The following is a 27,010-nucleotide window of genomic DNA, read 5'->3' on the forward strand; positions in this document are numbered from 1 at the left end:
AGCATCATGTGATTTTTTTGATGTTTCCAATTGAAAATGGCACTTAAAGCCAACTTTCAACGACATAGAGACGATCAAATGAATGTAACGATGTCACTGGACTTTACTACAGAAACGAAATTTCAAAACTACTTTAATGACTTATAGGACCGACGGGAAATTGTTGAAGTCTAATGAACATTATTACTTTCGAATGCTGCCACGAGCTGTATGAAAAAGAATAAAAGAAAGCATTTGAGAATTTAACGAAGATCGAAAATTTTTTTGGGACATATTTCGTATGAGCCATCAAAATTAATTCGCCAAACAGAGATACAGACAAAAAAAGTAGACAAAAGTTGTGGGCAAAAAAAACATAATTTTTATTGCGAATCTTGTCCTTCGTAGCAAGCGGTATTTTACACCATTAATCTTCTATTTTTTTCTAGTTGTTGCTGATTCCAGAATGACTACACATCTAACACGTCTTTTCAGCCATTGTCCAAAGTCTAATCTGTTCCTTATTAAACAAAACTACTTGAAGTCTATACCGGCGATCCTACAATTTTCTCCCTTAGTTTTTTTATTAAAGAAATTTACGAAAGAGACACATTAACACTGAGATGAAGTCAAGAATTTATAAAGCCAGTGTAACACCAATAATGACATATGCCTCAGAAACAAGACCCGACACAGCCACAACGCAAAGGCTACTGGAAACGACAGAGATGAGAGTACTGAGAAGAATTACAGGAAATACGCTGAGAGATCGAAAGAGAACACATTAAAAGAAAATTTAACTTACAGTGTATAAATGAATGGACACAAAATAAAAAAAAAAGAATATAAGAAGAAGTTTTCTTATTACAAATTGAAGCTGAAGAAATGTGAATGCACAACTCATAGAAAAATTGTTCTTGTTTGGTTGGTTTGGTTTTCGTAAATATTTCGGTGCTAAGAAAGCCACTTTTGACGATTTAACTGTCTGGTACTAGGTCCTTGGTGTCCTCTTTTGGTTAATTTGGATTTAATTGGCATGTCATATTTAGACAGGTTCCAATTTATGTAGGAGATGCTCCTCAAGCCCTTTCCTGTACAGTGAGCTTCGTTTAGGTCTAAAACTACTGGAATTGTTTTTATTATTTCTGTGACATTTGTACTACTCCTTATTTGTTCATTTCTCCAACATTCTGCAAGATAGCTTGCGATTAATGTACTTAACTATTGTTTTGTATGCATTCTTTAGCAATTGGTTTAAGCATTTGTATGTATCGGCCGTCCTTTGCATTTTATTACAAGATATTTATGTGTGCTAGAACTTCTTCTAACATTAAGTCTGAACTTGTTTGTCGCACTTTTAGATCTTCGGGTTTTGTCTTACTTGTAATGAGATCTTATTTGGAATATTGTTCCATTAATTTGCTCATCATATACCGAATGTCATCTTTTTCGGAAGCAACCAGTAGGTAGCAGATCGTCTTCAAATAGAGTATACAAACAGTTCTCTACAGCAGTACATGGGGGAAGCAGCAGCCTTGTGTAAGGTCAATGTCTATTTCAGTCACTACTCAATATTTTATTTCTATCAGCGCAATAATATTTAAGCACTTTTCTTATAGAAGGTGGAATATTACACACTAAAAGGCATGAATACGCTATTCTCTCTGCCTACGAGTTTGTGCTCAGGTCAGAATAAGGCAGGTTTCGACATATAATGGGCTCATCAGATAATATTAGGCCGAAGACAGCAAGGCGGGCCCCTTAACCGAATTGACAACTACTGGTAGCTGCCATCTACCTTTGATGGCAGAAAATATGCCGCCTTATATAATGTGAATTACAGAAAATTAAATCAGTGGTTCATTCAGAGACAAACAGTGGTCTTACTTTCTCTATTTCAAAAGAACTTTTTTACTCAAAATCATTTTAGTCTATTTTAAAGGCACTGTTTAGGTGTTGTGTACTCATCCATGACCTATTCTGATTATCGAAACTTATTTTTCTTATCACACACTAAATTGACGTCGCTGTGGCATATTGAACGACGAGTCTCTTACTGATTATTGTACTTATTAATATTAATTCTGCATATCTTATAGTTGACTAAAAACAAAACTTCAAAACAAGGTGTATAATGTCATCACTCAATTTATATTTAGGTATTGTTGCAAATGACATTATAGCACCTTTCTTAAGTGAATTTAAAAAACATATGTTAAACTATTAGTGTTTGGTACAAAATACTAAAAGCATTAGAAATTTAAAGCCTTTTCATGCACTATACGTCTAAAGACACAAAAAACCCACTACAACAACGTCAAGTACTTACAAAATTTACAGTGATACAATTCCTTCACCATCAAAAAGCTGTGAATGATATATTCTTAAAACTAATAGTCAACGAGCCATAGAAAGGGATGACGGCAAGTCGGTTTATTTATTAAATTGTTACTTACACCTCAAAAGTTTTTACAAAAATGCGAAAGATCATATCTACAGCGACGACTGTTTACGGATGCATATAATGCACATGGGATTGTTGATTTTCTCGATACAAAATATTTGTTCATAACTTTACCATTGTTATATATATGCTTAATTGGTAATCAGATAATTTTAAACATAAATTTTGAGAATTAAGGTCCACTTTTCTCGGGACAACTATAACGATGATCTGTTTAACGTAAGATCCTAGATCGATAATACAGCCCAAACGAAAAAACATTTTTGTTGCTGGAGAAAAAATGACTATTCTGTTCGTAACTTCAAAAAATATACCCAAGTTTCCGACATGTGGCATCCACAATAAGATTTTTTGCTATGTAAGTGGTGAATATACGTTACAAGAAAACCTCTTTCCGACCTTGTCAAAAGGCAATTGGGAGGCCAGGATAAATCTTGGGCTCCATATTTGGTATATAAAACAACGGCAATGAGGGGAAGAAGGGAGTGCCAGAATCTTAATCTTCAATAATCCTCAGAAAAGCTTTAAAAAACATACAAGGTACAAAAATTAATGGAATTAAAATATCAGATACAATTTTGATGATAGACTTAGGACATAGGGGTCCAAAGGCTTATCGACAGACTCAATCTTACTATAACAGAATTTAAGATGAAAATGAACAGTGATAAGAACAAAGTGGTGACCTTTTCTTGATCTCAGAATACTCCAATGTCTGGGTTGTTAGATAAACAACCAAATGGATCCGAATCTCGAGATAACATGCAAAATTGAACAAGAAATAGGCGCATTCATACAAATAAAAGGACTCTTATTAGAGCCACACATCAACTTAGGATAAGACTACTTAAATGCTATGTTTGACTACTATACGGAGTAAAACTATGGACGCTAAAAATTCCAACCACGAACAAGATATAGGCACTTAAATAATATTGAAATTCCCTGTACTGACCATATAACAAATATACAGATTCTCGATCGTCTAAGCTAAGAAAGAGAGCTACTCCACACCATCCAAGTCCGTAAAATATCATACCTTGGACACCTATTAAGTAATCAGACATATTTCCTCTCCCAACTCGTAATAACAGACAAAATTGAAGGAAACGTGGAGTCAGAAGGAAAAAACTGTCTCTAGGATCCGAAATATATGACATTGGATAGGTTTCAATTATGAACGACTAATAAAAACAGCAGAGAATGGAGAAAAATTTGCCCAAGTAATCATCAACGTTCATTAATTGAATAGGGCACTATAAGAAGAACAAGCAACAAAGAGATAACAATATTTTTTTTATTGTTTTTCAATATTGTGTTTCAGTGTTGATATTGAGGTCCTTGATTTAGTCTTCTTAAAGAAATGATTTATATTTTGTTACTAAGTTACATAAGCATAACTATTGTTTAAATTCAGATACTTTATAAACCTTCACTGACCCTACACCTTATAAGTGTTTATCTATTTTTATTAAAGTTTAAGAAAGCCTTTGTAAAAACTTTCGGTGAATGTATCTCAAAGCGAAATATAGTTTTCTGTACAATATAAACAATCGTTCGGCAGCTGAGTACCTTTGTGTATACTTGGAAGGGTGAATCGTTGAAAATTATTCTCTTATGTAAAATTTTTCGGTGAATACGAATATCTAGATCCCACGTCTCAAAAGGTGGTACCAATTGTTTGTTAGAAACATGAAACATTAAATACATGAATATTTGATTTATAATCAGCCCATTGTAAAGTGCGGCTAAAAATACAATAAAAATGCTATATAATATGTTTATACAAAAAATTTACTAACAATTTTATGTCGAGAAATCGAAGATTTAGCCTAACTAATCGAATATTTGAACCTTTTGACAATTTACTATTGAAAAAAATGGAAAAATACTTTTTATCGTGTTACCAAGCAATAAAGAAATAGCTTTTTGAATTATTACGTATGAATCTTTATCTAATTTTTGCGCAGCTATTTTAAAATTTTCAAACGCCGCTCGAAGCACGCGAAGCGTAATACACCTGTGCAGACGGCCAGTGCGCAGCACGCTGTTTGTTGGTTCTGCAAGGCCGAAAAGCTATTTGTTTATTGCTTGTAATTCAATAAAAGTAAGTTTTTTCCATGTTTTTCAACGGTAAATTGTCAAAATAGGTTCAAACTTTCTATTTATGTGCTGTTAGAGAAATATGCACCACGTAAAAGGTTTTTGACGACTCAAAGTTAGACAAATTGTTAATAACTTTTTAACTATAAACTTTTTATACATAACATATATATTTTTGGAAACATAGCTTACTTATCGCGGGCTACGGACGGAGCGGTCAATCGCACAGAGGTGTAAAAAAAATAAAACAGTCCCATGCGTGTTTATTAATAAAATAAAAATAAAATACCGTCGAATTTGATCGAATCGAAATAAAATACTATTGCATCGAATAGAAACGAATTGAATCAAATATAGAATCGAATCAAAAATAAAATATGATAAAAAATAAAGTACGGGGTTACATAGGTCTTGTATTTTCAAAAAATTGATTTACACAGGTCTTGTATTTTCAAAAAATTGATTTTTATTTTTTTATTCCATATGAAAGTATAGTAGGTACTTCAAGAGTATTCACACCAAATTTAAAGTAAATTCGATCAATGTTAACAAAGTTATAGAGATTTAAATACCGCGCGGTCGGTACGTGCGGTATTTAAATGTTTTTTTCTGTGCGATGGGCACGATATCTCAAGAACGAATATACCGATATAGTACTTCAAGTACTATATCGTTTATTACTAATAAATGTATAGTACTTCAAGAATATTCACACCAAATTTAAAGTAAATTCGAACAATATTACCAGCATTATAGAGATTTAAATAGGGCACGCAAACGTGTTTTTCTCGAAACATTGTTTTTAAAGTTCGATAGACACGATTTCTCGAGAATGAATCAACCGATTTTGCTGAAACTTTGCAGAGTTCATCTTTATCATATTGTCTCGCGATTCAATGAAGGAATTGAAAAGAAAAAGGAAGTTTAAAGTTTTGACATAAATTTGAATGAATTTTCGTCTCATATGTTTTAGCATTTTTCCGATTCTCATCGTTTTTAAAATATTTTTTGTATAAAACAAGAACGAGTCGACCGATTGAAAATTCCTTCGTTTAATCACGAACCAATACTATAAAGTTGAACTATGCAAAGTTTCAGCAAAATCGGTATATTCCTTCTCGAGAAATCGTGCCCATCGCACAGAAAAAACATTTAAATACCGCACGTACCGACCGCGCGGTATTTAAATCTCTATAACTTCGTTAACATTGATCGAATTTACTTCAAATTTGGTGTGAATACTCTTGAAATACTATACTTTCATATAAAATGATTTTTTCAAAATACAAGACTTATGTAACTCTTTAAATTAAATTAAAAAATTAATCGCTCAGCTTAGACGATGAGAAAGCTATGCTTCCCTTCCTTGGTCATTTCCTTAGTGCCCCATCCCGTTTTTAATGCATTTTAGCCGTACTGTACAATGGGACTGGTTATAAATCAAAATATTTTCAAATTTAAAAATTTATTTATAACAATTGGTACCACTTTTTGGAATGGGGTACCCACAAATTCGTATTCAGCGAAATATTTTACATAAGCTAAAATAGTTTTCAACTATTCACCCTTTCATGCAGTCGTGCTGCCGGACTACAAGAACTTATGATCGATTTAAACATTCCGTGGAAATGTTAACTGATGGTTTATTAGTAACAAATGAAGGAATTTTAGTGCAACCATACGTTGTGGGAATATTGATTTGGATAAATATACCAACACCAACTGTCTGACTATTATAAATATAATCCATAAGATGCTAGATATAAATATGTATATATTTACACATACTTGGATAGAGTAATAACATTTATTGCTAAGTAACTAGAACAAAATGTTTGGTAAACCAATATTGACAAATATTTAAGTAAAGGCGACAAGAAATATCAGTTACTCATTTCTTCACGCTCGTGTAATTACTGTTCATTTGTGTTCGACAAAATATTACTCCTTTACTGAATAATAACAACCTGCATCTTATAGAATATATTTTTGAATCTTTAAAATCTGTGTATATAAACAATAAATATATTCACTTCGAAAATAAAAAAAAATCCGTTAGCAATTTTAGTAAAACCGCGACACATACCGCAAGAAAAAAAAAAGTCCGACAAGAGAGAATGAACCAAAATATATTTGAATGCTGATCGAGGGATTTTTGATATTCTCTATTCTCTAAAGATTTCGAAATCTAAGAATGTTGTGTGGTCACGGTCAATAAATCTACTTTCCTAATTTTTCTTTTTCGAGGTATTCTTCCATTTTTTCTCGACTTATTTGCCCTTGATTATCCCACAAAAAATTTAAACTGAAAAAATTGCATCTGTTTATTACTTTTACTAATCTATCCGGTACATTATTGTTGCTTGTTCTTGGGACGAAAGTAATAAAGCCGCGTACACACTTTCACCACGAATGAGCATTCTTTCGCCATGTTTTGTTCAGACGAGTACTGGGTGAGCCTAACGGATCCGCACCGCTCAGCCCAAGCCGTGAGTTGTTGGTAAGTACTTCAAAGTGAGCATGCATTCTTCTCGTGTTCGGCGAGTACAGGGAAAACTAGAGACTCCCCTAATGGCCGAACAACCATTCTCTTTCTCAAAATTCTCTCTTTTTAGTATTGAATTGGAATTCGAATAGATTGCCGGAAGAAAGTGGGGAAGGCCTAGAAGGTTCAAACAGAAGGAAACGAGCAAAAATAAAAAAAAACTAATAAAACTGGTCTACATAATCCTTCAGACAGTCTATTATGGCTTAAAACATATCAGAAATTATTCCTCCAATCGCCTGTTTCGAAATTTTAAATATGTACTGCAAACTGGAGCCACCAGTAGCCAGAAATCTGAGTGTCCTAGGCGTTCTTCAACAGATATGGCTCTTCTGAAAACACGTTTCCTTTCTCTTCATTTTAGTTCCGATATTATTAAGAAAGTTAAAATCCAATCGTGACATTCGAGTAAATTTTCTGAAGATTTCTTCTGTTTCGTACCCAATAGTTGCTAACCTTTGGTCATTCCTTTCCCTGTATAATTTATTCTCCGACCTGTAAATAAATATAGAAAAAACCTGCAACTAGAAGCTTTCGGTTTCGGTTCACCATGACTTGATAGGATAGACTGGATTATATGTTCGGGTCTCTACTTCCGGCTCAGTGTTCATGCGGAGCGTGACTTCCCTTTTGGCGCCATAAACAATAAAACAATGTGTTTTCCAGGGATACATAAGCTGTATCATCTAGTAACTTAACTTCCTCTTTACAACAATAATTCATTTTACCAGTTCTGCATCCATAGACACGTAACATTGAAAGGACTGGATGGACCACATACAACCACTTTGTATGGCTCCAATTGGATAATGGCAATTATTACAATCTTTATTATTATTACTCAATCAACTTGATATATGGTGCAAGTAGTAGCAAGTATCGAGGCATCACACTCTTCAATAAACTGCCTGTAAGTGTAGATAAACGTCCGGAAGAAAAAAATATTGCGGAATTTCTTTTAGGAAAATTAAATAAAACTTATATTACCAGTAATCATATGCGTCGTTTCAGTTCATATAAACTAAATCATTCTGAATTCTTTATTGTTTATTATACACAGATACCAACCCAAAGTGCCAGCAAACTTACTTCACGCAATTTATCAGAGGTGACACGGATAATGTCTTCGCTGTGTTCTCTTGTAACAGCAGCCTAAAGAACATACACAAGGTGTAGACATGCGGAATAAACAGGGAGCAAAGTAAGGAAAAAAGGTTTTAACAAATGAAATATAGATACTGCTATACAAATACACTTTCCAGATCGATTCTTATACAGATACAAAGTCGTTCGATTTGATAACTTGCATAAAAATCGATTTTTGGAAATATCAAGCTAAAATTTATGTTTATAAATTCTGTTCTGGTTTGTGTCGATATAATTATTATATACATGTTTTGTGATCATGAACAAGTTACATACCTTCCTTAAAATTTTAGGGACGTAAATACAGGATTGACAAAAATAAATTAAAATGATGGGATTTGTATAACATAGAAATCGTGTACTCCCTTGATAGAATAAAGAATTCTTAAAGGATTGGTATAGAAAATATTTGATTTCACATATAGTGCCTCTATAATTTGCTTATATGTATTTGGCCCTTTTTAGGGCTCATCAGAGCGTCTCAGTAGGAAGTACTAGACATGAAATCAAGTATTTTTCGTCAAAGGAAGTAAAAAAAAAGAAGTGTAAATCAAAAAGTAAAAGTCTAGTTTCTTTCCTATGACTTCTACAATTTATAAATCAAGCAGACGATGAATGGACCGACATTATTGTTAGATGTCGCCGTTTGCAAGTTATCTTATTATTATTTCCTTTGACAGAAAAAATTTACTTCACGTTCAGGGTTTCTTACTAAGTCGCTCTGATGTTGTCATCGAATGCCATAGTCTGTGGACTAGTACGCATTTCGATGCGCATCGCCCCGCCTCGAATTTTCCCATTGACTCTTGACCTGGAAATCCCTATTTATCGCTCGAACAGCGCATATAAATATTGGCGATTTTCAGGTCAGCAAGTCAGTCCCTCACGGGCTCTCCGAGAGCTTAGTGCTCTCTGGGCTCTGCTTCCTGCATTTATTTACCATACTCTGTGGCTGAGAATTGTTTCAACTTAATTTGGTGTTTTATTTCGACGAAGCAATTGTCATGTAAGAAATATCTTGCCTTTTTCAAGGCAAGACACCGAAGATAAATATTTTCCAAGTCCATAACCCGAAAATGGACTTAAGTAGGGGAGCTCTCGACAGTATATTCGAAGCCCTCTACAGAGCACCCGGAGACAACAGAAGGTGGTTAGACCCTTATTTGTTCCCCCGAGGTGACAATGGTAGATATAAAGCTCACAGTCAATAAACAATACTGATACAGACAATTGTTGGATTAATGTCGAATAGAGAAGTGTGAAAGACTAAACCCTAGCTGAATCTTCTTTGTAATGAAGAATATTTGGAAGATCACTTAAAAATTCAATAGAATGGTATACTTTTATGTTTTCTTGTGTGTAGATCATCATTAAAATAAAAAAGTATTTTACGATAACTTCTCGACGGATCTCTAGATACCCGCCCACCATACATTTCTTTACCATTTTTTAGTAACTATTATCAACAGAATTTGAATTTATAACATATATCTTTGCTTTTTTACTAAAACATATACAAAACTCCGATGCCCCTCCAAGATACAATGACTATATGGCGACAATATCCACAATGAAGATTCGGCGAATGTACAATACTATGGGAATAGCTACCAATCCGCTATACATTCCTCAAATGGTACCTAGAGAAAACAATTACCTCTCTCAACTGCTGCTCCACCTGTTTTAACGTAACAGAATACTCGTCTTCCTTGCGGGTGGCCTATGTTAGTTAAAATAAAATCATATATCATTAGAACACTGAAACATCAATCATCGTTACATGCTAAAATTCAAGTAAACGAAAAACAAAAACAATATGCGCATTGTTAAGTAGAGCTTTGTTAAAGCACTCCATCTGTACCTCCTTTAGACGGGTGGTCAGGTTCTTAATTTGGTTTTTGTATTCTTCTTCGCGTTGGTTGGCCTAGGTAAGAATTTTAGGAAAAACTTATTACAATGAACAATAAAAATCAAGTTTTAAATCATTGCAGTTTACAAAAAAAATAAGGTTGATATAAAGCGTCTTACATTTTCTTAAAATTAAAAAATATGTAATAACAATTACATGAATACGCTGCTGTTCTAATTGTCTTTTGTATAATTTTCACGATTTTTTCGTAATGCTTCGGAAATGTTATTTATATTTGCCAATAAACGAAGAGTGTCCAAGCTAAGTGATCTAAGTGCCAAAACATAAAATTTTGTTTTTATTCAATCAATATGATCTATGTTCCTATGCCAATGTCCCCCTATGAGATCTACGTGCTAACTTCACTCTAGTGATTGCAAACGAAGCCCAAAGATGGAGCCGCCTGTAAGTCCGAGATCATGTGCTGTGCTAATTGATCTAAGTGCCATTTGCAGGTTGACGTATTGTCGTTAGAATCGATTGATGAATTTGTGTTTTAAAGTAAATACAATGGATTCTAGTGCGTTTGATGATAAAAAGAAAACAATATCGTCAAGAAAAAAACAGAGTGAAGCTAGATTGAGTGGAAAACCCTACATTACACAAAAATGTAAGCTGCAAAAACTTGGAAAGGCCATTCCAAAAAATGAGGTTAGTACGAGATTTTTAACAGATATTTCGCTTGAAATTTGTGAATAGCTACCTAAAACTTTTTTTATTGCTACTTTGGCTTTGTTGATATGATATATTATCATGAGATTTTTCTATTTTAGATCACGTGCAAATGTAAATTCAGCTGTAGAGACGTGGTTGATATGAAAATTAAGCTTTTCGACTTGTATCATGGCCTTGAACTCAACGAGCAAGGCAGCTATCTCATGGGATTATTGCAAGTTTTACCAATCCAACGTCGCCGCAATGGTAGTTCTGGTGATTCATCAGAAAGTAGACGACAGTGTACCGTAGCTTTTTTTGTTCCAGATGGGGAAGGTAATGTGAAAAGAGTTTGTAAAAAAACGTTTTTGGAAATATTTGCTATAAGTCCGCAAAAGATTACTACGTTTGTTAGGCGTAAAAAGGAGGGACATACAACCTTTAAGGATAAACGAGGAGGTGTTAGAAAATTTAAGTATACTCTTCATGACAGACAGATGGTAAATAATCACATCAATAGCTTCCCGAGGGACGAGAGCCACTACAGTCGTTCAAAAAGTGAAAAGGAATATCTCAGTCCAGACCTCAATGTTAATAAGCTATACAACTCTTTTAAAATAAAACATCCTGACAGCACCACAACATACAAATTCTATAGGAAAGTTTTTATGAAGGATTTTCCGAATCTTTCTTTTAGAAAACCTAGAGTTGACACCTGTAAAACTTGAGATTTACTTTTTTTTTAAGAGGCAAGGACAAAGACCTTAGTATATCCAGAAAAGCTAAAAATGAGTTGGAATTACATCATAGAAAAACAGATAAAGCTCTTAATGTTTTTCAAGAAGATAGTACGAGCAGTACTCTTCCAGGTAGCGATACCTGTACCATTACCATGGATCTACAAAAAGTATTTTCGCTTCCCAAATTGACGCATAGTAGTATGTATTACAGCCGCCAATTGTCATGCTACAATTTTGGAATACACATGCAAGATACTGCAGATGGGATAATGTGCATCTGACATGAAGGACAATCGGGTCGTGGTGGGAACCAAATGGCATCATGTCTTTTACAAGCCTTGAATACAGGAGAGCTTTCAACTTATAAGCGAAAACTATGTATATGGAGCGACAACTGTGTTTATCTTCTTATACATTTTCTTAGTAGCTAATGGACATTTTGATACCATTGATCATAAATTTTTACTTTCCGGTCATAGCTTTTCATCTTCAGATAGAGATTTTGCTCTTATAGAGAAACGAGCAAAATGTTCCAAGCTTCAAACAGTAAACGATTTAAAAACTGTAATTGCTGCTGCTAGACCTTCCAGACTTTTAGATATGGGAGAATGTACTTTCTTTGATTTCGATAAAATATCATCAGAATGTATAGATACATCTAAACTTGGTATTACTCAAGCATCGTGGTTACGTGTGACGAAAGAAGAGCCGGGAACAGTGTGATACAAGAAAAATTTTAGTGACTTAATTGGATGGGAGAAGTGTCGTGTATTGAAAAAAGGTGTGACTGTCCAAAAGTTAAAGTCGACAGAGCTCTTGGGTTTTTCTGGTGTTCAGCAAATAAACGAAAGTAAGAAAAAAGACCTTCGCGCCATGCTAGAATTCATTAACCACGAAAATAGAGCATTTTTCACCTCTATTTTAGATATTTAGTCAAATATTATTCCTGTGGACTTAGATCATTTCCATTTTTTCTTCATTTATTGAGTATTACTAAGTTTGTTTAGTATATTAACACCGAAAATTTGTTATACGTTATTTAGGTACTTGTTAATGAAGCGGAATTTCCATAAACAATTATATATTTGTTTTATTTTTTTGGTTAATAAAGTTTTTTTTGATTTCTGGCAATTGTTAATTTTGGTACTTAGATCACTTAGCTCGGCCACTCTTCAAACAATGCTATTGATGTGAAGTATTATTTGTGAATCGATGTGAAAGAGCATTACTTACAGCAGAAGATTATTTAGAACTGATGTTGCCAAAGCCATCATAGGAAATATAGTAGCTAACAAGATATGCAAAGATTGATAATGTTCAAGGAACTAAGAAAAGATACTGGTAAAGAGACAATTTACCAAAAAAAAAAAACCCGTTTCAAGAAGGAAACAATATTCTGATATGGGCCGCACATGATCGAGAAACCCTCGAAACAAAATGGATCCGAATGAAATTGAATCTCTTAATACTGAAACCGGAACTGAAACTCTTAATTTAAAAAGTAACTTAATACTTAAAATACAAACGGCTCTTTACAAAATAACGCTATCGATCGATTTTTTAATCTCTTTTTTTAGGGAGCATTAAGTTGTATAAGAATAACTGAACCATATTTATACACAGATGCAAAAAAACGCAACGGAAAAAATTTTGGTCAAATTCAAAGTATTTCAGGTTTTTTATTTTTAGCTCTATTTTGATAAATTTTTAGCACACTGTTTATAAATTTATAAATTTTAATTTGATATAGTCAGTTTTTTGATAAAATTTTATATTTGACTTACTGTACGGGGTTAATTAAAATGTGATTTTATTATCCTAACTTTAAAACATCCTGTGGAATAATTCTGTTTGCGAATTCTCGTAAAACCTTATTTTTCGGTTGCGACCATTTCTTCTAAGAATTGTGTTTTTTGTTTCATGTCAAAATATGCCTTGGTTCATTTTTTAGAGCCAAATGAATTTGCCACCCACAATCTAGGACTTTTTTAATTATGATCATTTTGGAGTTATTTTGTAATACGACGAGTTGGCTTTGGCGACTGTTATCATTATGTCATATTGACACTTACATTTTGTTTACCTATGATTGATGATTGTTTTTAGTGTCGAAGATTGTGCGAAAGCCGTTGCTCTGGTTGAAGATGGGCGAAATTATGAATATGTGGCTAGAGTACTACACACTCATCGCTCTACCATCCAAAGAGTAGTGGAAAGTGTCGGGAAACGCAAAACTGCCGCTTTAGATGATCGTTTTATACGAGTCAACGTTTTGCGGGATCGTCATTTAACAGCGGTGCAAACAAGAAATCAGCTTAAAGAGGTTCGAGACAATAATGTAAGTGTATTTACAGTTCGTCGAAGATTACATGATATGGTTTGCAAAGATGCAGACCAGCAACTGGGCCCAAATTACTTCCACGGCACAGAGTGTCTAGACTACAATTTCCCAGGGAACATTTAAATTGGAATTTAGGACAATGTAGTAATGTTCTATTTACGGATGAGTAGTGATACTGTCTTCACTCATTAGATGGGAGAGAACGAGTATAGTGTCGAACTGGAGAGATTTGTGAAGTGCGTTTTCAGTCACCACGTTAGCCATGGAGGGGGTTCGGTGATGGTATGGGCAGGAATATCCCGAGAGGCGCACACTGAATTGGTATTTATTGAGGGTTCGTTGACTGCACACCGGTATATTGAGGAAATTTTAGCGAATCACGTAGGACACTTTTCTCAATATATCGGCGATGATTTTCTATTAATGCAAGATAATGCGCGACCCCACTCTGCAATGTGTGTCACGCAATATTTAAAGGAAGTTTGTATTAATAAAATGAACTGGCCAGCGTGTTCGCCAGATCTGAATCCAGTAGAGCACGTTTGGGACATGCTTGGTAGAAATATTAGAGGTCACAAAGTCGCACCAGCCTCAATTAACGAACTTCGCTTGGCTTTACAAAAGGCTATACAGGCAGTTATAGAGGCTAGAGGAGGCAATACAAAGTATTAAGTATTTTTTAGTAGTTTTCCTTTGTTATTTGCGTATTTAGGTTAAGTTACATTTAAGTTGTTTTTTTATGTTTTGTTATTGTTATCATTGTTCATTAAAACCAAGATCATGTCGTTGCTTTTAATCATTATTTAAATACAGTGCTTCTGGGATGTCGATAAGACATTTTTTCGATATCAGTCACCAAAGCCCCCATCGTCGTATTACAAATTAATACAAAAGATAATGGTAATAATAGGAAAAGTCGTAAATTGTGGGTGGCAAAGTCATTTCACTCCTAAAAATGAACTAATCCATATTTTCACATGAAACAAAAAACAAAGTTTTACGAAAATCCACTAACGGAATTATTCCATAGGATGTTACAAAGTTAGGATTTTAAAACCACCTTTCGATTAACCCTGTACAATAAATTAAATACAAAATTTTATTAAAAAACTCACTATACTAAATTAAAATTTATAAATTTTTACACAGTGTGCTAAAAAAATCATCAAAATAGGGATAAAAATAAAAAAATTTAAATACTTTGAATTTTACCAAAATTTTCTCCGTTGCGTTTTTTTTGCATCTGAGTGTACAATAACTGTACCTTAACTGTACAATAAAATAAGCAATAACCATATACTATAAATGAACTTTTGATCTATTGCTATAATTCGAAATTGGAAAAAATCGCTAAAAGTGTTCTGTGATTCATAATTAATAGAAATATGTTTTTTTTTTATTTCAAGTAATTGATTTGAAACGTGACAATGAAACAGTGGCGGCCAAGTCTGTTATCTAACTATCTGGCATAACTAACTGAATCGTAACAAAGACATTGCAGATACTATTCCACTGAAGAAATGCCTCCTAGGCTCTGATCGTTTAACCGTTTGGAGGAGACCCGTATGTTGAACGTGGTTAACGTTTTTACTACCACAAATAATTGTTGATCCAAGTAAAAACCTATATTATACATTATATACCATAAACCCAGACAATTTGGTTCACTTCTACCGTTTCAATAGCTCCTGGTGTGTATCTTCTTCTTAACGAAGGTTGGCGATGACATCTGCAAAGTCTTCCATATTTTGGGCTTTCCTTATTAAGCTTTGCAAGTCTAATCATGTCCAATCTTTGATGTTGCGCAGCCAGGTCATTTGTCGTCTACCCGGGCCGCGTCTGCCTTCTATTTTCCCTTCTATAATAAGCTGAAGGAAGTTATACCTGTCGTGTCTAAATATGTGTCCAAGATAAGACGTTTTACGCTTCTTGGCAATTTCTGTGAGTTCACGTTCTCTATTCATACGCCTTAAAACTTCTTCATTTCTGGTGTGTATTATGACAGGTATATCCAATTTAGATAGGAGAAATTATTGTAGAAATTTGACTTAATCAGTTGACTCGTTTTGATCGTAACACTTTCAAAAGACAATAAGGATTAACTAAGCATTAGTGTTTATCAAACGGTCATTAAAATCGCATAATCATTAAAAATGTAAGACGTTTTACATACCAACCAAATAATGAAATTATTTAACATTAGATTTATTATAGGAAACACCAGATAATGTATCAATAAACTATAAAAAATAACAGTTTCAGGAGGTGTATTTAGTTTTAAAAAAAAAATGGTTCAGCTGTAGACTGGCGCGAAGCTTCGTACTGTTTTCTGAATTTTTAAAATTAAAATATTATTTATAAAAATTGAATAAAGTAATTTTATTATTTATTTATTAGTTTTTTAAGATTTTTATAGATTTTAATAAAACTGAAAAAGTTGACATGTTACATAACGGACTTTCCTCGTCACGTAAATGGCCTCTTCCAACTGTTTACTGTGACTGCGAACCACGAACCGCTATTTCGGTTTGTGGCGCTCGCCTCAGCATTTTATTATAGAGAAAAATTAATACAACGCCAGTATCGAAGCTTCGCTTATCATTATGTAGAATTAAGGAATGGTATATTTGGCTTAAATTGCTAATACCGGCCTTGTTATTGAAATAATCTGACATCTCCTTTCTTCTGAGAAGTAATACAGAAGCCCCCCGAGAATCACCTTTTCACTAGAAAGAATTTCACAACAGGGAAAGCAATTTGGTGCTTTAGAGTTAGAGGATATTCATATCACGTTTGTGACAAATTAACAGGTTTTGAAAGATCAATCCAACAGAAACTACTGTCAACCCAGGAAGGAAATAGGCCTTATTGTTTTGTTCTGGTGTAGAGAGTGGGGTTAGATGGTCTTAGAAGACAGCTTTAGAGTTTTATCTAGTAATTTCAAATGTTAAGTTATTAAACAATTTAGTAATTTGGGGCAAATATGGCAAGGAAGCATAACGAGGATTCTAATGTGACGTACAACGCTATATTTCAGCACAAGATATCTTCAACCTAGATGGTTTAGAACCGGTTCATCTCGGTTTGGTTAGAATTAAGACCTAACCTTAAAAATCAGAGTGACATCATATTTTAAACAAAACTTTCAGAAATGGATCATACTATGGATGATATCTCAGTTGATATGTCGATTCACAACATAAAGATACGTTTACGGATACAACTAAGTTTATAGAAAAACTATAAAGGAAAAATTTTAACATTTTAACGAAAGTTATTAATATAGTGATGGTGACCGACTGAGGCAATTTAAACGTTTCTTGAATCGTTCAAAGTAAAAAAAAACCAAAATAATTTGAATGTTTGACTAGCTTAATCATATAAACAGGTTTTTCTGAACAGAAGAGTTCATTTCTCTTTTTTGAGTTCTGAATACACCTCCCGATAAAATAATTTCTAAATGACATTATTAAATAAATTTTTCTTACCTTCTCTTCTGATACTTCAAGGGATTTTAAGTTGTTGCCTACTACGCGAAGTTCTTCCTCAAGTTCTACAATTTTGCTGTAAAAAAACAAAAATCGACCTTAATTACAAGTTACAAAAGAACCACTAGAGACCAACAGCTGATATATCATATAAAAGATAATGATACTGAAAATTTGTGCCGCAAAATGAAATATTTGATGAAAAGCTCGCAGATCCAAATGAACTGTATGAAAGCGGCTCTGTGCTTTAGCGAAGTCGAGAACTTTCTTTTCCACTGCCGGAAATATTCCACATACCGTTTCTATCGATGCGGGAATGTTCTCGTTGTCCATTAAGGTCCCAGAATATTTGTTGTCGTTTATATAAGTCTGCTGAGGGGGCCCCTGATTATAAGTTTTGGCGAATTTTTTGTAACCTATACAGTGTGAATTGTAAGCAATCATTATTAATGTTTTTCTTCTTAGTTCCCAAGTGAAATTGTCCACTTGTTCTAATTCTAGGGCTTTATCTCCATTCTCACTGATTTTGAAGATTACCGAATCTCTTAATCCTGTTTGAGATACTGTAAATTTCATTTAATTTGATTTCTTTTCATTAATGACTGGGTTAATTTTTTCTGCTGAGGTTCGTAATATGTTGCATAAGTCTCTCAATACATCTGCCGATCTAGTCAGAATCGCAACATTATCCGCATAAGATAATATCTGATAGCGCTGTGTTCTTAAAGTCCCCGTGCTTTTTAAATTGCTATCCAGAAAGTCTTCTTGCTTTAAACCGTGTATGGTTTCGAAACTGACAATTTTCCGGTGTATTTGATCTTCATGAAAACATTACTGATTGTCATTTTAACTAGTTTAATAAATTTGCTTGGTATTTTTAAATATTTTAATAAATTCAGTAATTTTTGTCGATTTATTGCATCATATACTTTTTTGAAATCTATGAAGACACTGAGGATAGGAATATTATACTCATGACACATTATCTCGGATTGCCTCAAGGTAAAAATATGATATGAGACTGATTTGCTTTTTCGGAAACCACATTGATACTCTCCTATTACTTGTTGTGTGTACGCTTCCAATTTTGCTTACTCTTCGCTATTATTTTGTACACCGTATCCGGCAAGGCTATTCTCCTACTGTTTGAGCAGTCTTGGCCTATTTTCTTTTTTGTATACCGGTATTAAGAGTGATCTGTTCCAGTATGTAGACATTTCTTGCCTGTCCCATATAATTTTTATGAGCTCATGCAATTCTGCTAATTTTTCTCCTCCATATTTAATAAGCTCTGGATTTGTGGTACTAAACAAACGGCAGATGACATAGAACAACTGACAAGTATCATCAAGATGGTGACATTAGTTAGAAAAGACACTTTCGCGAATACAGCTAGATGGATTGAAACTTGTATCCCAATTTCCTAGGAAAATGTCGCTTAACAATCATTTATTTATGAGAGCCACTTGTTACTAAACAAATTTTATTATGTTTTATATTCATTTTAAATAAATATTCTCTGGTGTGTTAAAATAACTGATAACAGCTGTTGATCTTTACCGACTAATTAACCGCAAAATGGATAATATAAAAACGAGCAAATCCAATCTAAAAATAAATATTACATTACAAACAGTAGTGAGTTGAAAACACTCATAGATAACAGTGTGTCATACTCAATATTTTGTAATTTAACTCGGTCCTTATATAGACATAAATCAAACACTTCGCAGAGATAGATTATACGTGTAGTTATAAAATTGACTGAATATTCAATAAGTCATTCTACAGGAATCTAAAGAAGACCAAATGAATTACTTGTCTAAATTGAAACTGTGAGAAAGTGTAAATATAAATGGAAAAAAGTAAAATGGAAGATTTGAAAAGTATAATACCAATACCAATAAAACAATAAGCGAATAAGAGTTGAAATAAAATAATAAAATGTCCTGTAAATTAGTCATAATCAGAGTTGACACAAGGTTTGTCTGTTTAGTTTTGCATAGAGCCGCTTAGAGGGCGCCACCAACAAAACCTTCCGACACAAATGTAACCTCAATCTTTTGTTGACATAAATCGAGAGTTTCATTGCAATATAAGTCGTATAGATACAGTAAATTTATGAAATTAGCAAGTTAAAAGAGAACCTTCGTGTACTGTATATATTGTATTTCTAATAAAGTTGACAGAAAGAAATGTTCACCAACACCTCATCCTCAACACATGTCGGATTTAGACCTGGCAAGTATCGGTCAAGCTCTCGTACTAAAAGAATATACTGAAGAGTGATTTCAAGGGAAAGTTATGGACTGTAATCGTATATTTGATACCGTTAGGCACAAGACACTGCTTCACAAAACCTATAAAACACTTAGTAATTACCGTTTAGAATTCATTGCTACAGGACAGACGTATTTTCATTATGTCTGAAAACAAAATGAGTGACTGGATAGAACAAAAGAACGGTTTCCCGCAGAGTTCTAGCCGCAATGCTTTATCAAGTATACAAATGACCAACCTGCGTCGCCTACACCAAAGACTTCCTTCACACCGATGATCTTGCGTTATGCGTTGAAAAAAAAAAAAACATTTGAAGTAGAAAATAATCTTCAAATTACCTAAATACAATAACTGCGTATTACCAACAGAATTCCCTAAAATCCAACCCTTCCAAAACTTAAATCCACACAGAAGAAGCTAAAAAAAGAGCAAACGTGAAATAGCAATACCTTGGAACACACTTAGCAACCTAAATATCTTCTGAGTGTATCTCCTAGTGTTCTAAGAACATCGGCACAAGCACTCTTTTTCAACAGAAGAATAAAAGTACCACGTCTGTAATAAATCTGTTGACACCAAATAAGTAGAGGTGGCCCCCAATGGGACCAACAGGATACTAACGGAATATACGAACCCACATCATTCACAAATCCATACAACGCAGCAGGCTTTAGAAATTTCATAACTAGTAGAAAATGATAGAAAACACATCGCTGATGAGCAACACGCATTTTACAAAGCTCGAACACCACAAAAAAGACTGAAATCTAGAAATATTTTCGTTGGAAGAGTGTAGGTTTCGTACCCGTACGAAAATTTCCCTCTTTCATACACTTTGAAACCTGTAAATTCATAATAGGATTAGAGCCACCTAAAGTAAAACAGAGGATGCCCCATTACCCAGGGCATCTAAAGTAACTTTCAGTACAAAGTCACCTCATTAGTTATGTTCTGCGATGGGAGGGGGTGGTTGGTTATAGCTTGGGTGTCAGATAGGTACCACACACGTCACTCGGAGCTGGGGTTCTACAAAAATTGTTGTGTGTGTGAATAAGTACCATTGAAAGAAATGACAAATAGACAACTTGAAAAGACTAGTTTGTGGTGAGAGATTAAAGATTAGAATACAGTAATTAAGGGATATGAATGACTAGAAATTCTGGTTAGAGGAAATACTGCTATGGTAAAATATGACTATCGGCTGTATAATTTCACTGTCCATGCCATATAGTTTTGTCGAAATAATTGCCATACATTAAACAAAATTTAGAATGTAGAGAACCTCATTTTTTGAGAGACACCACTGTTTGTAATATAATTAATTTATATAAAAGAACTGAAATAGCAAAGCCTTACTGTTCGCTCTGGTCGGCTCGTTCTTCTGCCCGTTCGAGATCCTGTTCCATCAGTACCAGCTTTCGGGCGGCCTGTCAACATTATTGCAATCATGCAGCAAGCAAATAACGACAAAAAACTAGTTAGTATAAAAATAAAACGTCAATATGCAACATATAATCGTTTCTAGTAAAATAACTTTCATCCGAAACTCTAGATTGTTTACTAAACCTACGTTTTTTGTAATTTATTGAATGCTTGAACATTTAACAACCAGAACAACATACAGCATTCACGTTTGAACATTGTGTTAAAAATTTTAACCAAAAGTAACATTGTAAATGTCTTAAATATATGAACATAAATTATTGAAGCGAAATATCTCTTACTGAGACATGTTCCTGAATTTGGATTAGAAGTTTTCATTTTAGTTAACCGTAGTAACAAAAAGGGACAGTGAATTCAAACAGTTTTCGTTCATTTTATAGTATATATAATAGGCTGTTCAATAAGAGAGGGCGTTGCTACAAACCTAAATTTCTAATCCACAAGGAAACTAAGTTCCTGTAGCTGGCTGTATACCAATACAATATACAAATTTATACTACAGCCAACGATTCAAATGTGAAAATTGGAAGAGAAGTGGAGATAAGGAGAGGGATCAGGCAAGGTTGCATACTGTCGCCGTTATTGTTTAATGCTATTTTGAAGAAACCATACAAGAAGCTTTGGTAAACGAGACAGTCAGCATAAAAGTGAACGGAAGTTTAATTAACAACATTAGGTATGCCGACGATACAGTCATAATAGCCGACAACTTGGAAGACTTAGAAAGAATAATGAACAAAATATTAAGATATAGTGGAGAATACGGACTCTCTCTTAACATCAAAAAAACCAAATTCATTACAATTAGCAAGAACAATACAAACGAAATATTAACGGTAGGCGGCCAGCAGATTGAGAGAGTAAAAAGATATACATACTTGGGAACGATAATCACAGAAAATAACGATTATACTGCAGAAATAAGAGTGAGAATTGAAAAAGCACGTGCCAACTTCGTGAAAATTAAAAAGATTTTATGCAGGAAATATCTGACATTGGCCCTCAGAATAAGGCTAATTAAATACTATGTACACAGTGTACTCTACTATGGAGCTGAATCATGGACAATAAACCGGAATACAATAAATCGACTTAACGCGTTTGACATCTGGACATTTGGAAGATTGTTAAGGATTCCATGGGTAAATAGAATCACGAATACAGAAGTGTTAAGGAAAATAGGCATAGAGAGGGAAATGGAAAATACAATAAAAGAAAGGAAATTGCAATATCTCGGACATGTGATGCGAGGCGAAAGATACAACATCTTGAGACTCATAATTCAAGGAAAAGTAGAGGGTAGGAGAAGCGTAGGAAAAAGATGCGTTTCCTGGTTGAAGAACCTGAGAGAGTGGTTTGGTTGCTGCTCAAGGCAATTGTTCAGAGCAGCTGCCTCGAAGGTCAGAATAGCCATGATGATTGCCAACCTTCGTCGCGGAGATGGCACTTAAAGAAGAAGATCCACGTTAAGGGCGTTCAAACACAGCAACAACACCAGAAATCGTACAAAAAAATGCAGGATATCGTATTGGGAAATCGTCAAGTGACTGAAAGAGATTTGGTAGAAGCCCTAGACATCTCATTGGACAGTGTAAGCAAAATTTTGACTGACTATATTGAGTTTAAGAATGCAATGGGTCCATCATTCGCTAACAATGGAACAAAAACAGATTCGAATCCGATTTTCTCAGTAACTCAGAATATTGTGCATCGATTCATAACTATGGATGAGACTTGGGTCTATCACCATGTTCCTGAATCAAACAAGAGGCTAAAGAGTGGTGTGAACCTGGTTTTTCGGCAATGGAGTGAGTTCGTTTCCAGAAATCGGACAAGAAGGTGTCAGCATCCGTTTTTTGGGACGCGAAAAGAATTTCGTTTGTGCATTACTTGCAAACTGGTAAAACAATAAATTACGAATATTCTTGTAACCTTTTAGACAACCTGAAGGAAAAAAAAATCGTGAAAAAGATAGCGACTTCCATCTGTTTGGATACCCAAAAAAATTCATGCGTGTAAAGCATTTTGATGAGGTCATAAAAGCTGTAGAAGCGTGTTTTGCAGCTCTTCGAGATTCTCAGTTCAGGGATAGAATTCATTAATTGGAATATCGAAAACTTATTAAACAGCTTATTATATGGTATACAGAAATGTAAACAAACTTCGTAAAGTTATGTTTCTAAAAATAATCTTATCTATATCAAAAAATAAACTGACTAGTAGGTTAAATAAAATTTATTTTAGAAATGATTTTCTAAAATTATCGATACGAGTCTATAAGGAATGATTTAAATTAAAAGTTACTTACGATATTAATCAAAATAAATCTATGTTGCACATTAACTTTTTAAATATATATAATCACAGTTAAATTTAAAAAATCTTAAATTAATTATTGAACAAAAAATAAAAATTTCTGCTTGCATCAAATGGCCTTTCTGGAAACGGAAATACAAATAAAGCCATTCCTGAAATATGCAAAATAAAAATTAAAAGAAAAACGTGCCACAATAACACGAACACTCCATATAAAAACGAAACCTACGATTCACCGGCTTCGGCACGTTCTTCAGCACGTTCCAAGTCAGCTTCAACCATGGCCAATTTACGGGCTACCTAGAGAACCAAAAGAAACCTTTCAAAAATCTTGTTTGCTGTAAGTTTGCGTTTAACACTCCGAAACACGTCTAGCCATGCAAACAATTTTGTCTTTTGATAAGTGTCTAAGTAGAAATATAACGATACTATTTTAAAAACTCTAGATTATAATCAATCTCAACGGGTCTCTTGACGGATCAATTATTTAAAACTTTGGTCCCCCCAATATATTTTAACACATACCAATATGATGAATTGTGTACGAGGATAGATGGATATTAAACTAGCCTTTGATAGATGGCGCTACTTGATAACGAATTGGTTTCGGTGTTGACATTTGCCATTCATGACACGACGTCTATCAAAATTTTAAGTTTTAAAAACAATTAGTTTGGTTTTTACAGCCGTAAAAAGCAAGCAAATTTTTTGTTTTCGGAGAAATGGAAAAAGTCGAGTATCGTTCGGTGATTAAGTTCTTCCACAAAAAGGGTAAAACGAATGTGCAAATCAAAGCCGACCTCGACGAAGTTTATGGTGAGGTTGCACCTTCGTTAGCAACAGTAAAATTTTGGAAAGCTGAATTTGCTCGTGGTCGTACGAGTGTTTTTGATGATGAGCGTCCCGGGAGGCCAAATGAAGTCACCACGCCGGAAATGATCAACAAAGTCCATGACATGATTATATCAGATCGTCGAATTAAGCTCCGCGAGTTAATAGAGGTCCTAAACATTTTTTACGAACGCGTACACAACATCATTCATCATCATTTGGACATGAAAAAGCTATCCGCGCGATGGGTGCAAATGCAAAAACGTGTGACCACTTCGGAGACGCTTTTGGCGATGATACGACGCGATCCGAAGGATTTATTTCGCGTAGTAGAAACAGTGGCGCAAACGCGGCGTAGGGCCGCCGAAGAAGGCAAAGACTGCACATTCGGCCGGCAAAGTGACGCCGACTGTTTTCTGCATCCACATCGACTACTTGGAAAAGTCGCTTAAACTTCCGCCGATTTTGAAGAGCTTGAGCAAAAATACTATTCGGATGGGATAAAAAAATTGGAACACCGTCTTACTAAGTGTATCGAGCTAAAAGGGGACTATGTTGAGAAATAAATCGATTTAAGTCCAAAAAACTTGTTTTTTTCTATCAAAGGCTAGTTTTATATCAATCTACCCTCGTATTCTATGCGTGTTTTTAAATTTATTACTATTCTGTTTAATCAATAGTTTTCATTACGTTATAAAATTATTTCTATAATTAGGAAATTCAAAATTGTTGTCCGATGTCCATTAAAACTTCTAAAATTTACGCTGCGCTTTTATTTTTGGTCCATAAACAGAAATCTTACAAATATAAGTGAATGAATGTGTTGTTTTTGCATTATACCAAAGTTATTTAATACTTGACACTTAACTCAAAAGACAAAATATGAAATCTTGAGGTATGAAGTATTTGTGACAACAAAATGTATTGGTATGAAGATTTTGTTCGATTACAATATCGATTTAGATTATCTTCAAGAGTTTGCCTCTCCGATGGACATTTTTAAAATGAATGAAGACATTTCGGACATAAAATGTCTGCTCAAATGACTTGTTAAAATTATAATGTGTTCAAACAACTTAAAAATAATAAATAAGGGTTGAATTTACCACAAAACGTTCTTAATGGTTGTATAAAAATATTGCTGTTAATTAATTGAAAATAAACGAAAATTTTAGTTAAGCTTTGAAATCTATTTAAATTAAACTCAGTAGAGTGAAGGTCAAGATATGTTTTTATGGCTTTAATTCTTAAATATTTTCACAACTATAATCTTTCTTCGACATAGTGTCGATTAACGCGGCAAAGTATGTGCAATGGAAGACACCGTCCTAGATTGTAATTGTAAAAGATTTCAAGATCAAAGTCATAAAACACTATACTTCTTGTTACGGAATTTCAACAACCAGACAGGAAGTTAAATGAACAACTTATATGGTTAGAACATAATGACGGTATTAGATTTTTGTTTTGATACAGGGCAGCGACAGCCGCTTATACGTATTTCGAGCTCTTTAGATCTCTTCCTCCTGAGGAGACCTAAAGAGGTCGAAATTCGTATAAGCGGCTGTCGCTGCCCTGTATCAAAACAAAAATCTAATACCGTCATTATGTTTTATTACTTTACTTCGATTGGAGTACCAGAAACTGAATTCACTACGAATTTTGACCATGATGAACGGCATGTGGAATGCAATTTTAGATTCCCTTGTCGAGTAATTCATCAAGCTGTTTGCTTCGCAAGTTTTAGGAAGCGCAGTGGTAAAAATTTGAATTCGGTTTCGCCAGGTAGAAATCGTTTGATTTCTCTTTTTGTTATATGGTTAGGCATTATTGGGGGATTAAAAGATGCCGTGGGAATCACTGGCAAGCAAAGACAATATAGTATCAATCCAATCATTCCAGAGTCGAAATACAATCGATTAGTCATTGTGAGATTAATAATCTGAGGTATTTGTTCAACACCACCAATAACCAATGATCCCAATCATTCAAAATTGTTAATTTTTTTTAGAAATTTTACAAAATTATATTTAAAAGGTGTACCAGATGTTTTTTTACCTTAATATGAGCATAGAGTCATTAAAACCGAAATCACAAGAGAACATATTAAGTTAGAATTGGAAACGTTGCTGGAAGAATTGCTATGACAGTCAAAGGGGTTGGAAGGGGCGTGCGAAAGATATAGAAAAACTATATCGACGACCGAGAATCGTTGCCTCTTCATTGTATCGAGGTCTTTGTCATATTGGTGAGTGGACTGTAAAAAGACTTAAAGAAAGAAACCTGGTTCCAAGAAGGCTGCAATTGGGTCAAAATTATCCAACTCCACAGGCAAACACGCCTAAATTTTGTATGAAATCATTCACATTGGACATTAAAGTTTAAAAGCCGTTAGAGAAAGATGAATTAAGATATTTCGGTCAATAAAAATTAGAGCTGACATGATGAAGGGGCGTGAGGAAACGAACAAAGAAAGACCCGGCAAAACGAGGCTACATAGAAGTCTTTGCAGGCATTCAGTGACGTCACTAAAAACGGTGCAAGATATGCGGAAAAATTGTCTTACGAGCAAGTATCATATACTTGCGTGTCTTTTCTGAGAACAGAAGATGTATTGCATGTTAATATTTGTCTACATGAAAATATTTTAACATAGTTTTAAAAACATTCATATTTCTTTATACATCGTTAATAATGTCAGTTATAAATTCAACCTTTACACAGAAACTCAAAATCATGGAACATACTCATCATATTTGCAGCCAAAGACC

General features: G+C 34.0%; 1 protein-coding gene across 14 annotated transcripts in view; it reads right to left on the reverse strand.

Moving 5' to 3' along the window:
* Tm1 (tropomyosin 1) overlaps nucleotides 1-27,010 on the reverse strand; it is a 132,320-nt gene that overhangs the window by 20,781 nt on the left and 84,529 nt on the right. For 4 of the 14 annotated variants that reach the window (XM_072539675.1, XM_072539683.1, XM_072539668.1 and 1 more), the window contains 3 exons: nucleotides 23,638-23,708; nucleotides 17,370-17,445; nucleotides 10,099-10,161 (listed from right to left, as the gene is read on the reverse strand). In XM_072539675.1, the coding sequence (XP_072395776.1) occupies nucleotides 10,099-10,161; nucleotides 17,370-17,445; nucleotides 23,638-23,708 (210 nt within the window). Of the gene's footprint in view, nucleotides 1-8,180; nucleotides 8,244-9,894; nucleotides 9,958-10,098; nucleotides 10,162-17,369; nucleotides 17,446-21,005; nucleotides 21,077-23,637; nucleotides 23,709-27,010 lie in introns of all 14 variants that reach the window. The other 10 variants (XM_072539678.1, XM_072539672.1, XM_072539680.1 and 7 more) reach the window with 5 other exon arrangements.

Source organism: Diabrotica undecimpunctata, chromosome 8 (assembly GCF_040954645.1).
Source record: "Diabrotica undecimpunctata isolate CICGRU chromosome 8, icDiaUnde3, whole genome shotgun sequence".
Lineage (NCBI taxonomy): Eukaryota > Metazoa > Arthropoda > Insecta > Coleoptera > Chrysomelidae > Diabrotica > Diabrotica undecimpunctata.